This window comes from Aplidium turbinatum, chromosome 18 (assembly GCF_918807975.1).
Source record: "Aplidium turbinatum chromosome 18, kaAplTurb1.1, whole genome shotgun sequence".
NCBI lineage: Eukaryota > Metazoa > Chordata > Ascidiacea > Aplousobranchia > Polyclinidae > Aplidium > Aplidium turbinatum.
Window position 1 is genome coordinate 7,807,195 of NC_137489.1, and position 12,270 is coordinate 7,819,464.

The 12,270-nt window shown below is 37.5% G+C and overlaps 1 protein-coding gene across 1 annotated transcript in view; it reads right to left on the bottom strand.

Annotated features, from left to right (window-relative positions):
- LOC145787658 (ras GTPase-activating protein-binding protein 2-like) overlaps window positions 1–11,655 on the bottom strand; it is a 31,694-nt gene extending 20,039 nt beyond the window's left edge. The window contains exons 1-2 of the mRNA XM_082599451.1: window positions 11,597–11,655; window positions 2,217–2,326 (exon numbers count right to left, since the gene is read on the bottom strand). Of these exons, the coding sequence (XP_082455577.1) occupies window positions 2,217–2,314 (98 nt within the window). The 5' untranslated portion in view covers window positions 2,315–2,326; window positions 11,597–11,655. The remainder of the gene's footprint in view (window positions 1–2,216; window positions 2,327–11,596) is intronic.
- Window positions 11,656–12,270: the final 615 nt, after the last annotated feature.

Sequence of the window (12,270 nt, forward strand, 5' to 3'; positions counted from 1 at the left end):
TTGCTGACTAGGATATGTTGAAACTGAGAAACATTTACAGAAGCCCTACGATACGTTGCATTTTTAAGATAATGTATTCAGACGTTGAATCAATGTACAAATGAAATGTTATGCTAAATGGGTTCTTGGAACAAATCGTAGGGTTTCTGTGAATGTTTCTCAGTTTCAAAGTATCCTAGTCAGCAAAAGTTCCCTTTTCTACACGATTTCAACGTTTAGCGACGTTGACACGATAGGCCACACATTTGTTTAGCCTTTTCATTCTGTTACTACAATGTAAAAATGAACTGTGTTCTTGGAACAAATTTTTGCTGGTCGGGATAACTAGGCTACGGTACCCGATAATTTCCTTTCAATCCAAGCTGTAGGCCACACATTTGTCGGTCCAAACTAATCATTTTAACTTCTCAAAAGTACTAACTTATAGACATAAACATGATCTTTTTTTTTTTTTTTGTAACATTTTCTTTGTTTTATTTTTCCTTCATATCTTAAATTTTTCTGAAAGTGTTGCGACTGTGCCAAATTTCTTTCAACTCAATAACTTACTTCGGTCACAAGCACGTTTTAACGTTCGCGTTTTGTCGCTTCTACCTTTGCTATGTTGACGTGTATTGTTTTTCATATGATGGTCAGAAATAAAAACAACTGAACTGACATGACGAATTTTAATTTAATAGTTCAAACATTTTATTTTTATTCCTTTCTGCACGATTTCAACGTTTAGCGATGTTAAAACGATGTAAAAACGGCAGTTATAATTAGGCTATGGTACCCGATAACTTCCTTTCAAAAATTTCAAAAACTCGCCGAATAGGGCACTCGCCGAAAAGGGCTCTCGCCGAATAGGGAACTCGCCGAATCGGACTAGTCGAATTGGACTCGCCGAATCGGACTCGCCGAATAGTAGCAGACCCCATGTTTAAAGTCACAAAAAATCTAACGGACGTTTGGATAACCAGTGAAATGAGAATAATTATTCAACCTCGCATATGTTTTTTCGCTTTGAGCAACGCAGGCTGTTTTTCGCTTTCAGCATTCTCTAAGTCCGTTTAAATGATCTAAATCTCTCGCGAAGTATTTTATCTTTGAAACACCACTTGTAATATTCATTTTTGTTGCCCCTCAACCATAAATTTACGGGTGCGCCGCCCCCCCGGGAGTCGGCGCGTATGATTGGGTGTAACCAGACAAAAAACTCGCTGTCCACTTTGAAAAGCACCACAAACACATTGATGCAGCCAAACAAAAATGAGGTGGCTGGTGGGGCTACTTTGAACACTGTCCAAACTTATGCACACCAACATAGCGCTAAATCGCTAAAAAAACACTAGATAGCAAAAAAAAAACACTAGAACACTAGATGCAATCCAAAAACTAGATCTAGTGGAAAAACACTAGGAGTGGCACCACTGGTTCCGTTCCACCAAAAAGGTTGAAAACAACTGCTTTAAGTGATACTTTTATTTGCAATTTACTTAAAATAATACTTTCTAAACCGGTCAAAATTTGCAGCCATAAAAACAGGCCAGAGCCATAAAATAAGGCCAGGAAATCTGGCCTTATTTGCATCATTTTTTTTAAAGCCATTTGCAATTTAAAAAAGCCAGATTTTGGGAATTTGGCCTAAAAAAGGCCATCTGGCAACCCTAATGTTGTTCACTCACATCAAAGCAAGCTTTGTGATGTAAGAATGCCGCCTTGCAATTTTGCAATGCGAGGTTTTGAGCACTTAGAACCTGTAGCAGTATGGAATTACGGGAATTACAGTACCTACCTTAGTTGATACTTGATAGAGATTTTATTGGTGCTGAATAAGTGCTGTTGGATATGATTTCAGCTTAATTTAGTATCCAAACGACGATACCAGCCAGCACAAATAAACTACCGTACTCGTAAGCGTTACGTAACGTTTTGCTTGAACCCCCCCCCGATGTGACGTAACGCTTTTCATAACCCCCCCTCCCCTCGATAGCGTTACGTAATATTTGAACGGTCCCTTATATAACAAAGGGTGGTGCTACATAATACAAACAAGGGAGCCACACACACTTTTTTCAGTTGCAGACTTCAGTCAAACATTGTAAATTGTTTTTTTTTTAAGATTGCACTCTTGAGTATGTGCAAGCACAATAAGAATAAAACAAACATTTGCGTAGAACAGTTCTATACATATACCTACTTTCCAAAAAAACAATAATAACAAACCCAAATACCTGTATAAGAGCTCTGGAGCCTTGTTTAGCAATGTGTAATACTGGCGCACAAACTCACGGCCCACTTGTATCGGGCTTGGCTCAACCATCATGACCATTGCATGAAAGCACTACATAAAACAACAAGTGAACAAAGCTAGTAAAAAACGTTAAAACAAGCTAGTAAACACAGCATACATTTCCACACAATTTCATATTTAGGTAAATTGAATCACTATTATCAAAATAACCTTTACAGCCTGTTTCACCCTTTACGAGACCGTCAGAAGGTCCTTATTGTGATAGTACCTTTCTGACAATTCCGCAAAGGGTGAAACAGATTGTGAAGGTTACTTTGATAACAGTGATTCAATTTACTTGTTTTAGCTCTGCTTAGCATTGCTCTTGAGCACTCTTTTGTGGTATTAAGACCATTTATCATACTATTTCACATTCAGGTAGGTGTATCGGTAATTAATTTTTTTAGTTGTTCTGTATTTAGATATATGAAGAGCTTGTTTCCAAAACCGCTTACATCCACTTTCGGTGATTTCGAGAAAACCACGAAAAACGTTTATGACAGTTTCGCTTGGTAAATGTAATGCGCTTTTGATTTCTGACGATGTATAACTACCTACTGAATTGAGCCATGACGTTTGTCCAGATCTAAGGAATATTAGAATGCTTAGAATCGCCTTTTTATAAAATTAGAAATGTGGATATAAGCGGTTTTGGAAATAAACTGGAGAATAAAAATTGCCAGAATGAAAGAAACCAATTTTTGAAACCATTTTTCCAAGCTGACCACCACTAATTCATCACCACAACCCAAATCCACTTTAAACAAAGCAAAAAAACACAGTTATAAAGCTCAAGTAGGCTACTAAGCACCGTTGGTAACTGCAACAATAGGCTGGAAGCCTACAACACTGCTTATCAGTGTTGCCAGATAGTAGATGCTTCAAACTACCAAACACATTTCAAATTTTTCCAAACTGACCAGAGACTGACTGTCAACTCACCAAAAATGTTTTCCAAAATTCTGCCAACTCAAAATTTTACTGCCAAACAACGTAAAATTCTGCCAAATCTCGAACTTGGTAGTGAAATTTACCAAATGGTAACACTGCTGCTTATCACGAAACGATGACGAAAACGGTTTAACAATCAGCGATATGTCACGTGATACAATGGCTTAATATGATTGGTTAATTGTGGATACAAGTGGTTTTGGAAACAAAGTGTGATGGCGCGTAAGCGGTTTTGGAAGAAAACGCAATATTTAGTGTCGAATTTGAAGCAGAAAGAGAAGGTTTTGGAAAAAAAGGAATGGATAGTAGGTACCTATGGTAATACTCTACCTAATGACACTCTAAACTCAATTTTGGTAAAAGTGGCGCCTAAGCGGTTTTGGAACTGGGCTCTTCATATATATATATATTGTATTTTAAATGCATGTCGCATATATATATCTATACCTCTCAAGACAATATTTACAGCATCAGTTAAGCATGCAACTTTGTACAGCAAGACAATCGAGAATAAACACTGCACTACTTAACAAATTGCAGACAAATCTAGTCACATTGGGACACTGAACTGTTCTGGACATGATAGCATATACCGGTACATTATACAGTATAAACAGGTCATGCCAACATGCAGGCTTCAAGATTGACTGGAGGCCGGTCTGCTATGCTTAATTGCTTAATAGCAATAAAATCATATCATTATAATGAAAGTTGATTGGTTTAGTAGTTGATGAATATAGCCGTTATGTGTATCTACATGTTTTGAGCTGATTTTGTGTTGATGTTGCTATGCCAATAATTGACTAGATTTTGAGATGAGAGAGACCATAGACCAACTGGCAAGGGCAAATGGAGTAAGATGGTATGGACATGTGATAAGGAGGGAGGAAGGAAGTTTTCTTAGAAAGGCACTAGATCTAAAGGTGGATGGGAAGAGGAAACGCGGTCGTCCAAGAAGAACGTGGAAACAACAAGTGAAGGATGAATTTAAAAAAGTTGGACTGAAGGAGGAAGATGCAAGGGACAGGGTGAAATGGAGAAAAGGGATTAAAACAATTGCTGCGCAGAAACAATCGGCCACCCCCACTAGTGGGGAACAAACCGACGATGGATTATGATGATTTTGATATTTGTGCTGAAACCAGAAGAGCATCTGGACAAAGATGGGAGCTGGTGTACCATACAAGCCTCCACCCTGGTGAAAATCCCATGGTGTCATAGATTGGAATCGACCAAAAAGATAGGTTGAAGTCGCTATTTAGTGTTTTTTGCTTTATTATTTTTCTAACCCCAATTGAATCCCTCGTATAACCCTACAGGTTAGGGTTAGAAAATAGTAAAGGGAAACTAGTAAAGGCATAAACAACTTGAATGCTGTTTAGTAGCCTACACACTTTACCATATACAGTATGTGCATCTTGGTCGATTCCAATTTTTGATGTATATTGCTTGATTGTTTGCGGAAACTACGATCAGCGGATGCAACCTAATTCGTACCGTCAGTTTGTACCTTGAAAGGATCGAAAGAAAAAATTAAAAAGCCGAAGTTGCTGATCGCAGTTTCCGCAAACATTTTAAAAGGGTTAGGGTATCGGAGTATCGGTTAGGTAAGACCAAGAGAAAAAAAAATAGATCATTGATCGCAGTTTCCGTTTTTCCGCAAACATTTTAAAAGGGTTAGGGTTGATCGGAGTTTCCGCAAACATTTTAAAAGGGTTAGAGTTTTTCCACAAACAAACAAACTGAAAAGATTGAAAGAAAAAACTAGAACAAAGCCACAGTCGCTGATCACAGTTTCCGTTTTTCGGCAAACATTTTAAAATTTCCGGTAATGATCCTAAGAGTTTGCCGAAGTCGCTGATCGCAGTTCCGCAAACATTTTAAAAGGGTTAGGGCCGTCTTTAAATGTAGCAAACCTCGCAAACCACAAAGTTGCCAGATGGTATTTTTTATTGTATTTTTTTTTTGGAGTTTTATTTATCGGGTGCATGTTTTTTAAAACCCTTTTTAACATGTTACTTGTTTAGTGTTGATGTTGCAGATGTTCTATTCTCGTCTATAAAAAGATATCATAATCTCTGCTTTGTTGGTTATGGTTAGTTTTGATATAAATACATTTAAAGCAATGCCTTTGCGATCAACATTTGTGAGATAGCCTATTGAAAGTTAATATTAACGCAATATTTGGCAGTCAGTTCAGACATTCGGGAATCAGTACTCCATCCCTTAGTTAGACCATGGTTGGGTGAGTTCACTAATCACTGGTTTTCTAAAAACCGGGCTGCAGATGATAAATATAACTTAACTTTTGCAGACGACCGCAGTTCCTGCCCTGGGCTACGCAGTGTGACACAAAAGGAAGAAGTTCCAAATGACAAGTTTTTGTGTGTGTTTAGAAAGTAAGAGATATTTTACGAACGAAACCAGTTTTTCCAAGGTTTGGTCATTTGAAGTGTGTTTAATATACCTATACCTATATGCTTTGGGTCTTTTTTGGGCTACTTGCAAAAAAATGGTTTGTTTTTGGGATTGGTTTGAAACATGTTATTGGCTGGGTATTTTGGGAAATCTGGCAACTCTGCAAGGTTTGCTTCTTTAAATGTAGCAAACCTCACAAGGTTTGTACAATTAGCTAGTGATAGTAACTACTATCTAGGCTATGACTTTTAATAAGGTCTGAGCATTTGTCAATTGATAGTTATGAGGTTTTCTCAGCGGGCGTCTTTAAATGTCGCGTACTCCGAATTCCTCGCAAAACTTGAGAAGGTTTCTGCATTTGAAAGCCTATCGCAATAGGTTTTCATAGTCTCCCTAAAAAAGATAGATTTAGACTAGCAGCAAGTAATGGGAAGGTTGTCTGTAGTCTAGGCCTATCTATTTTATGCAAACTATGAACAGTTGAAAATCTTATCGCCATCAATGGTAGAAACCTTTCTCAAGATTTGCGAGGTTTATATACTACATTTAAAGAAGCAAACCTTGTAGAGTTGCCAGATTCCACAAAATTACCCAGCCAAAAACACGTTTCAAACCAACTTTTTTTGCAAGTAGCCCAAAATAGACCCAAAGCATATAGGTATTTTAAACACACTTCAAATGAACAAAATTTTTTGAAAAACCAGATTCGTTTACAAAATATTTCTTACATTCTAAACACATACAAAAATTGTCATATTTGGAACTTCTTCCTTTTGTGTCACACGGCGTAGCCCAGGAACTACGATCACCTGCAAAAGTAAAAGTTTTATTTATTGTCTGCAGCCCGGTTTTTAGAGAACCGCTGATTAGTGAACTCACCCAACCATGGACTAAGGGATGGAGTACTGATTATGTCTGACTGCCAAATATTGCGTTAATATTAACTTTCAATAGGCTATCGCACAAATGTTGATCGCAAAGACATTGCTTTAAACGGGTGCAACCTAGTTCGTACCTTGAACCATTCGTACAGTCAGTTCGTACCCTGAAAAGATCGAGAGAAAAAATTAAAAAAAGCCGAAGTTGCTGATCGCAGTTTAATAGCACAAAGCCGAAGTCGCTGATCGGAGTTTCCCCAAACAATTTGAAACAAACTCGAGGGTTAGCGGAAACTGTGGTTAGCGGAAATTGCGAAACTGCGGGAAAATGTTTGTGGAAACTGCAATCAGCAAGGGTTAGGGTTAGAGCATAGATTACTCTATGGTTAGAGTTAGGGTAAGCGAAAACTGCGGAAAAATGTTTGCGGAAACTGTGATCAGCGAGGGTTAGAGCATAGATCACTCTATGGCTAGGGTAAAAGTTAGCGGAAACTGCGGAAAAATATTTGCGGAAACTGCAATCAGCGAGGGTTAGAGCATAGATTACTCTATGGTTAGAGTTAGGGTAAGCGGAAACTGCGGTTAGCGGAAACTGCGGAAAAATGTTTGCGGAAACTGCGATCAGCGAGGGTTAGAGCATAGATTATTCTATGGTTAGGGTAACAGCGGAAACTGCAGAAAAATGTTTGCGGAAACTGCGATCAGCGATAGTTAGGGTTAGAGCATAGATTACTCTATGGTTAGAAATTAGAACTAGGGTAAGGGGTACGGTAACGGAAACTGCGGAAAAATTTTTGTGGAAACTGCGATCAGCGAGGGTTAGGGTTAGAGCATAAATTACTCTATGGTTAGGGTTAGCGGAAACTGCGGAAAAATGTTTGCGGAAACTGCGATCAGCGGACTTCGGTTTTGAGCTATTTTTTCTCTCGATCTTTTCAGGGGAAAATTTTAAAGCGATTGCGAAAACTGCGATCAGCGACTTCGGCTTTTTTTGTTTTTTTTTCTCGATCTTTTCAAGGTACGAACTGACGGTACGAACTGTTCATGGTAGGGTCATTCTTTTTCAAATCATCCAGAAAAAAGTGAAAATGTAACCCACCATCTCAGATTTTAATGAAACTTTGCACAATTGTAGAGAAAGTTATACTGAGCAAAATGAAACCAATTTTACCGAAATCGGTTCAGTACATCCGAAATTATGCGCATTTAAAAATTGGCAATTTCAGAATCACTCAAGCGTGAAAATTTACCCAAATTTTTATGTGGAGAGTTTGATGTTGTGTAAATCAGCAACATTTTAAGCTATGACCTTCAGATTTGGTGAAGATACACTTGAAGATGATTGTCAACTTCTTGCGAAGTTTCGAAACTCTAGGTCACGCATGAATGATTTTGTCGTTGTTTTAGTTAGGGTGCATTTTTGAAATCAATCAACCATGACGTGTTTTTGCGATGTTGTGCCGAACAAAGCGATACATCAATATTATCAAGTATGGTATCAAATGAAAGGTCTTGACCTCCTCTTTCTGTTGGTAAAATAAAATATGTGTGTATTTGTGTCTGTCTTGTTCAAATAAGCAAAAGATTAAGAGTTATTGCTTTTCATATATTTTTGCTGAAAATACACTCTTGAAATGCAATGCTTGTTCAATGAATCAGCCTAATTGGTCATTTAATATAATAACAGTAGCTGCAATTACAGTAGTGGCTATTAGTGATGCAAGCCGCGCAGCGTACGTGGCCGCTTTCGACTTTTTTTTGTCGCGCCGCGTTGAAGGTTGAAATCACAAAGCCGCGCCGCTTGCTGCGTAAACTTTCAAGAAATGTTAAAGGTTCCAGAAGAAGATATGGCTGATACTGCTTCTTCTTGTAACACCAATGCAACTGGTATGCCAGATAATGCAACTTCTTTCAATAGGCTCATGGAATTGCTGAAATCAAAGATCAACAAATCAGAAGCAACAAGAGCACAAAAAATCCAAATGTTGACAATGGTTCCTCTATCTTATAGTCGTCAGAAAGTGGCAGATTATTTTGATGTTTCCGAGTATATGGTTAGAACAGCAAGAAGCTTGTTGCAGCAAGATGGAATTTTGACTATGCCACCACCAACTCACCAAGACAAGGAAAAACTCTGCATCAAGATCTTCAGCAAAGAATAATCAATTTTTACTGTAACAACGAGTATACTCGCATTATGCCGGGCATCAGTGATTGGATGAGCATCAGAAAAAATGTATAGGAGCAAAAACGATTAATCCTTTGCACATTAAAATAATTACACGTGGTGTTTCGAGACAAACATCCTAAAGACAAAATCAGTTTTTCTAAATTTTGCACTTAAGACCTAAATGGTGCGTTACTGCTGGGTGTTCTGGAACTCATTCTGTCTGCGTTTGCACAATCCACCAAAATGTTATATTGCTAATAGATGCAGCGCAAATTGAAGAAAGATACCAGGATCTCATCAAGCTGTTGGTCTGTGACACGAAAAATAGAGATTGTATGCTAATGAGATGTCAACATTGCCCTAAACAAGAAGTTTTAGAAGCTTTATTAAATGACAAATTTGTGGATGTGGATGAAACAATATCATAACATTCAAGGAATGGACGGCAGTTGACCGCACTGAATTAATCACAAGACAGATGACTGTTGCAGATTTTATTGAAGTTTTAGTCCAAAAATTAATCAATTTGATATCTCATTCATACATTGCCAAACAGCAGTCCAACTATCTTCGAAACCGAAAAGAAAATCTTGATCTGTCATCAGTTTTAATTCTTCTGGATTTCAGTGAAAATTACACATTCCGATTTCAAGATGAGGTTCAAGGATATCATTGGTCTCACAATTCTTGTTCAGTGCACCCAGCAGTATGCTATTTCAAGAATCAAGATGACAAACTTCAACACATCAATTTCTGTTTTTTATCTGATGACATGCAACATGATGTTGCATTTGTCTACGTTATTCAGTCAGAAATCAACAAAGTTTTGAACAGCAATATTCCTAACCTACAGACAGTGGAATATTTCTCGGATGGCTGTGCTGCACAGTGTAAAAATTGCAAAAAATTTTATAACTTGTATGTGCATACTCAAGATTTCGGCACCAGAGCATCATGGTCCTTCTTTGCAACTTCTCATGGCAAGTCACCCTGTGATGGGATTGGGGGTACAGTAAAACGTTCAACTGCCATGGAAAGTTTGCGAAGACCTCTTCAACATCAAATTGGATCGTTAGATGATATGATTATGCACTGTGAAGAAAAACTGCCAAATATTCACTGTTTGAAAATTCAAAAAGGGAATATTGAATTAGCGCGTAAAAGTTTGGAAAATCGCTTTAAATCTGCTACCACAATCAAAGGTACAAGAGGATTTCATTTTTTCAGACCGGATAGTCAAACAAAAATTTCAATGAAACGAATCAGCAATGTCATAAATTTTTCCTACACCAGTAGTTTTCATCCTCTGTCTCTCAATTCCAGCATGGTTGTTGATTCAAGTCCAGTGCCTAAACAGGGTGACTATGTTGCTGCTACCTATGATGAAAAATGGTATGTTGGTGTCATTCTACAGGCAGATTAAAACAATGGAGACATTTTGATCAATTTTATGCAACCACATGGGCCTTCAAATTCATTTACTTGGCCTAAACACCAGGATAAATGTTGGTTTCCAAATGAACATGTGCTGTGTGTTATTGATAGTCCTAATCTTGCAACAACTAGAGGACAATATCAATTTTTACAACAATCTATCAGTACCATTTCAACAAAATGGAGATCACTTCATGCATAATAAGCGCACACTATATGCATGATTATTTGCCAATTACTTGGGTATGTTCAAATGATGAACTTTAAGTGTTATTTTCAATAAAAATATATGAAAAACAACAACTCTTAATCTTTTGCTTATTTGAACAAGATAGACACAAATACACACATATTTTATTTTACCAACAGAAAGAGGTGGTCAAGACCTTTCATTTGATACCTTACTTGATAATATTGATGTATCGCTTTGTTCGGCACAACATCGCAAAAACACGTCATGGTTGATTGATTTCAAAAATGCACCCTAACTAAAACAACGACAAAATCATTCATGCGTGACCTAGAGTTTCAAACCTTTGCAAGAGGTTGACAATCATTTTCAAGTGTATCTTCACCAAATCTGAAGGTCATAGCTTAAAATGTTGCTGATTTACACAACATCAAACTCTCCACATTAAAATTTGGGTAAATTTTCACGCTTGAGTGATTCCAAAATAGACCATTTTTAAATGCGCATAACTTCAGATGTACTGAACCGATTTCGGTAAAATTGGTTTCATTTTGCTCAGTACAACTTTCTCTATAATTGTGCAAAGTTTCATTAAAATCTGAGATGGTGGGTTACATGGCCTGGATGATCTGAAAAAGAATGACCCGGTACGAACTAGGTTGCATCCGCTTTAAACGTATTTATATCAAAACTAACCATAACCAACAAAGCAGAGATTTTGATATATTTTTATTGATAAAAATAAGACATCAACACTAAACAAATAACAAAAAACATGCACCCGATAAATAAAACGCCAAGAAATTTAAAAAAAATACAATTAAAAAAATACCATCTGGCAACTTTGTGGTTTGTGAGGTTTGCTACATTTAAAGACGGCCAGGGTTAGGGTTGATCGGAGTTTCCGCAAACATTTTAAAAAGGTTAGGGTTACGATTGATTGGAGTTTCCGCAAACATTTTAAAATTTCTGGTAATTATCTTAAGAGTTACGGTATCTAAAAAAATTTAAAATGTTCTTGGAAACTGCGATTAGTGACTTCAGCTTTTTTTAATTTTTTCTCTTGATCTTTTCAAGGTAAAAACTGACAGTACAAATTGTTCATGGTACGAATTAGGTTGCATCCACGATTAGCAACTTCGGCTTTTTTTAATTTTTTCTCTCGATCTTTTCAGGGTACGAACTAGGTTGCATCCGACGCAAATTAGCTGGCAATATAACACCTGCATAAAATTAATATTTCATAAATGTTTGGTTAAAAAAGACTGACAATCTATTACCTTATAAAAATATGAATGTCAATCGAGGCACAATAAATTACAAAAATTCAGATTTTAAATCTAAAACAAGATATATATATTATGCCTTTGAAACAGTAAGCACTCTTTTTTCTGCTAAGCCTACACTAAAATACTGGTGTAGCACTGTAGCAGTCGGGTGCAACCTAGTTCGTACGCCGAACAGTTCGGACCCTGAAAAGATCGAGAGAAAAAATTACAAAAAGGCAAAGTCGCTGATCACAGTTTAAAAGCCAAACTCGCTGATCGGAGTTTTCGCAAACAAATTCGAGGGTTAGGGTTAGCGGAAACTGCGGAAAAATATTTGCGGAAACTGCGATCAGCAAGGGTTAGAGCATAGATTACTCGATGGTTAGGGCAAAGGTTAGCGGGAACTGCGGTTAGCGGAAACTGCGGAAAAATGTTTGCGGAAACTGCGATCAGCGAGGGTTAGGGTTTGATTACTCTATAGTTAGGGTAAACGTTAGCGGAAACTCCGGAAACAGCGATCAGCGAGGGTTAGAGAGCATAGATTACTCGATTGTTAGAGTTAGGGCCGAGTTAGGGTAAGCGGAAACTGCAGTCAGCGGAAACTGCGATGAGCGAGGGTTAGAGCATAGATTATACTTTATGGTTAGAGTTAGGGTAAGGGTTAGCGGAAACTGCAGTTAGCAAAA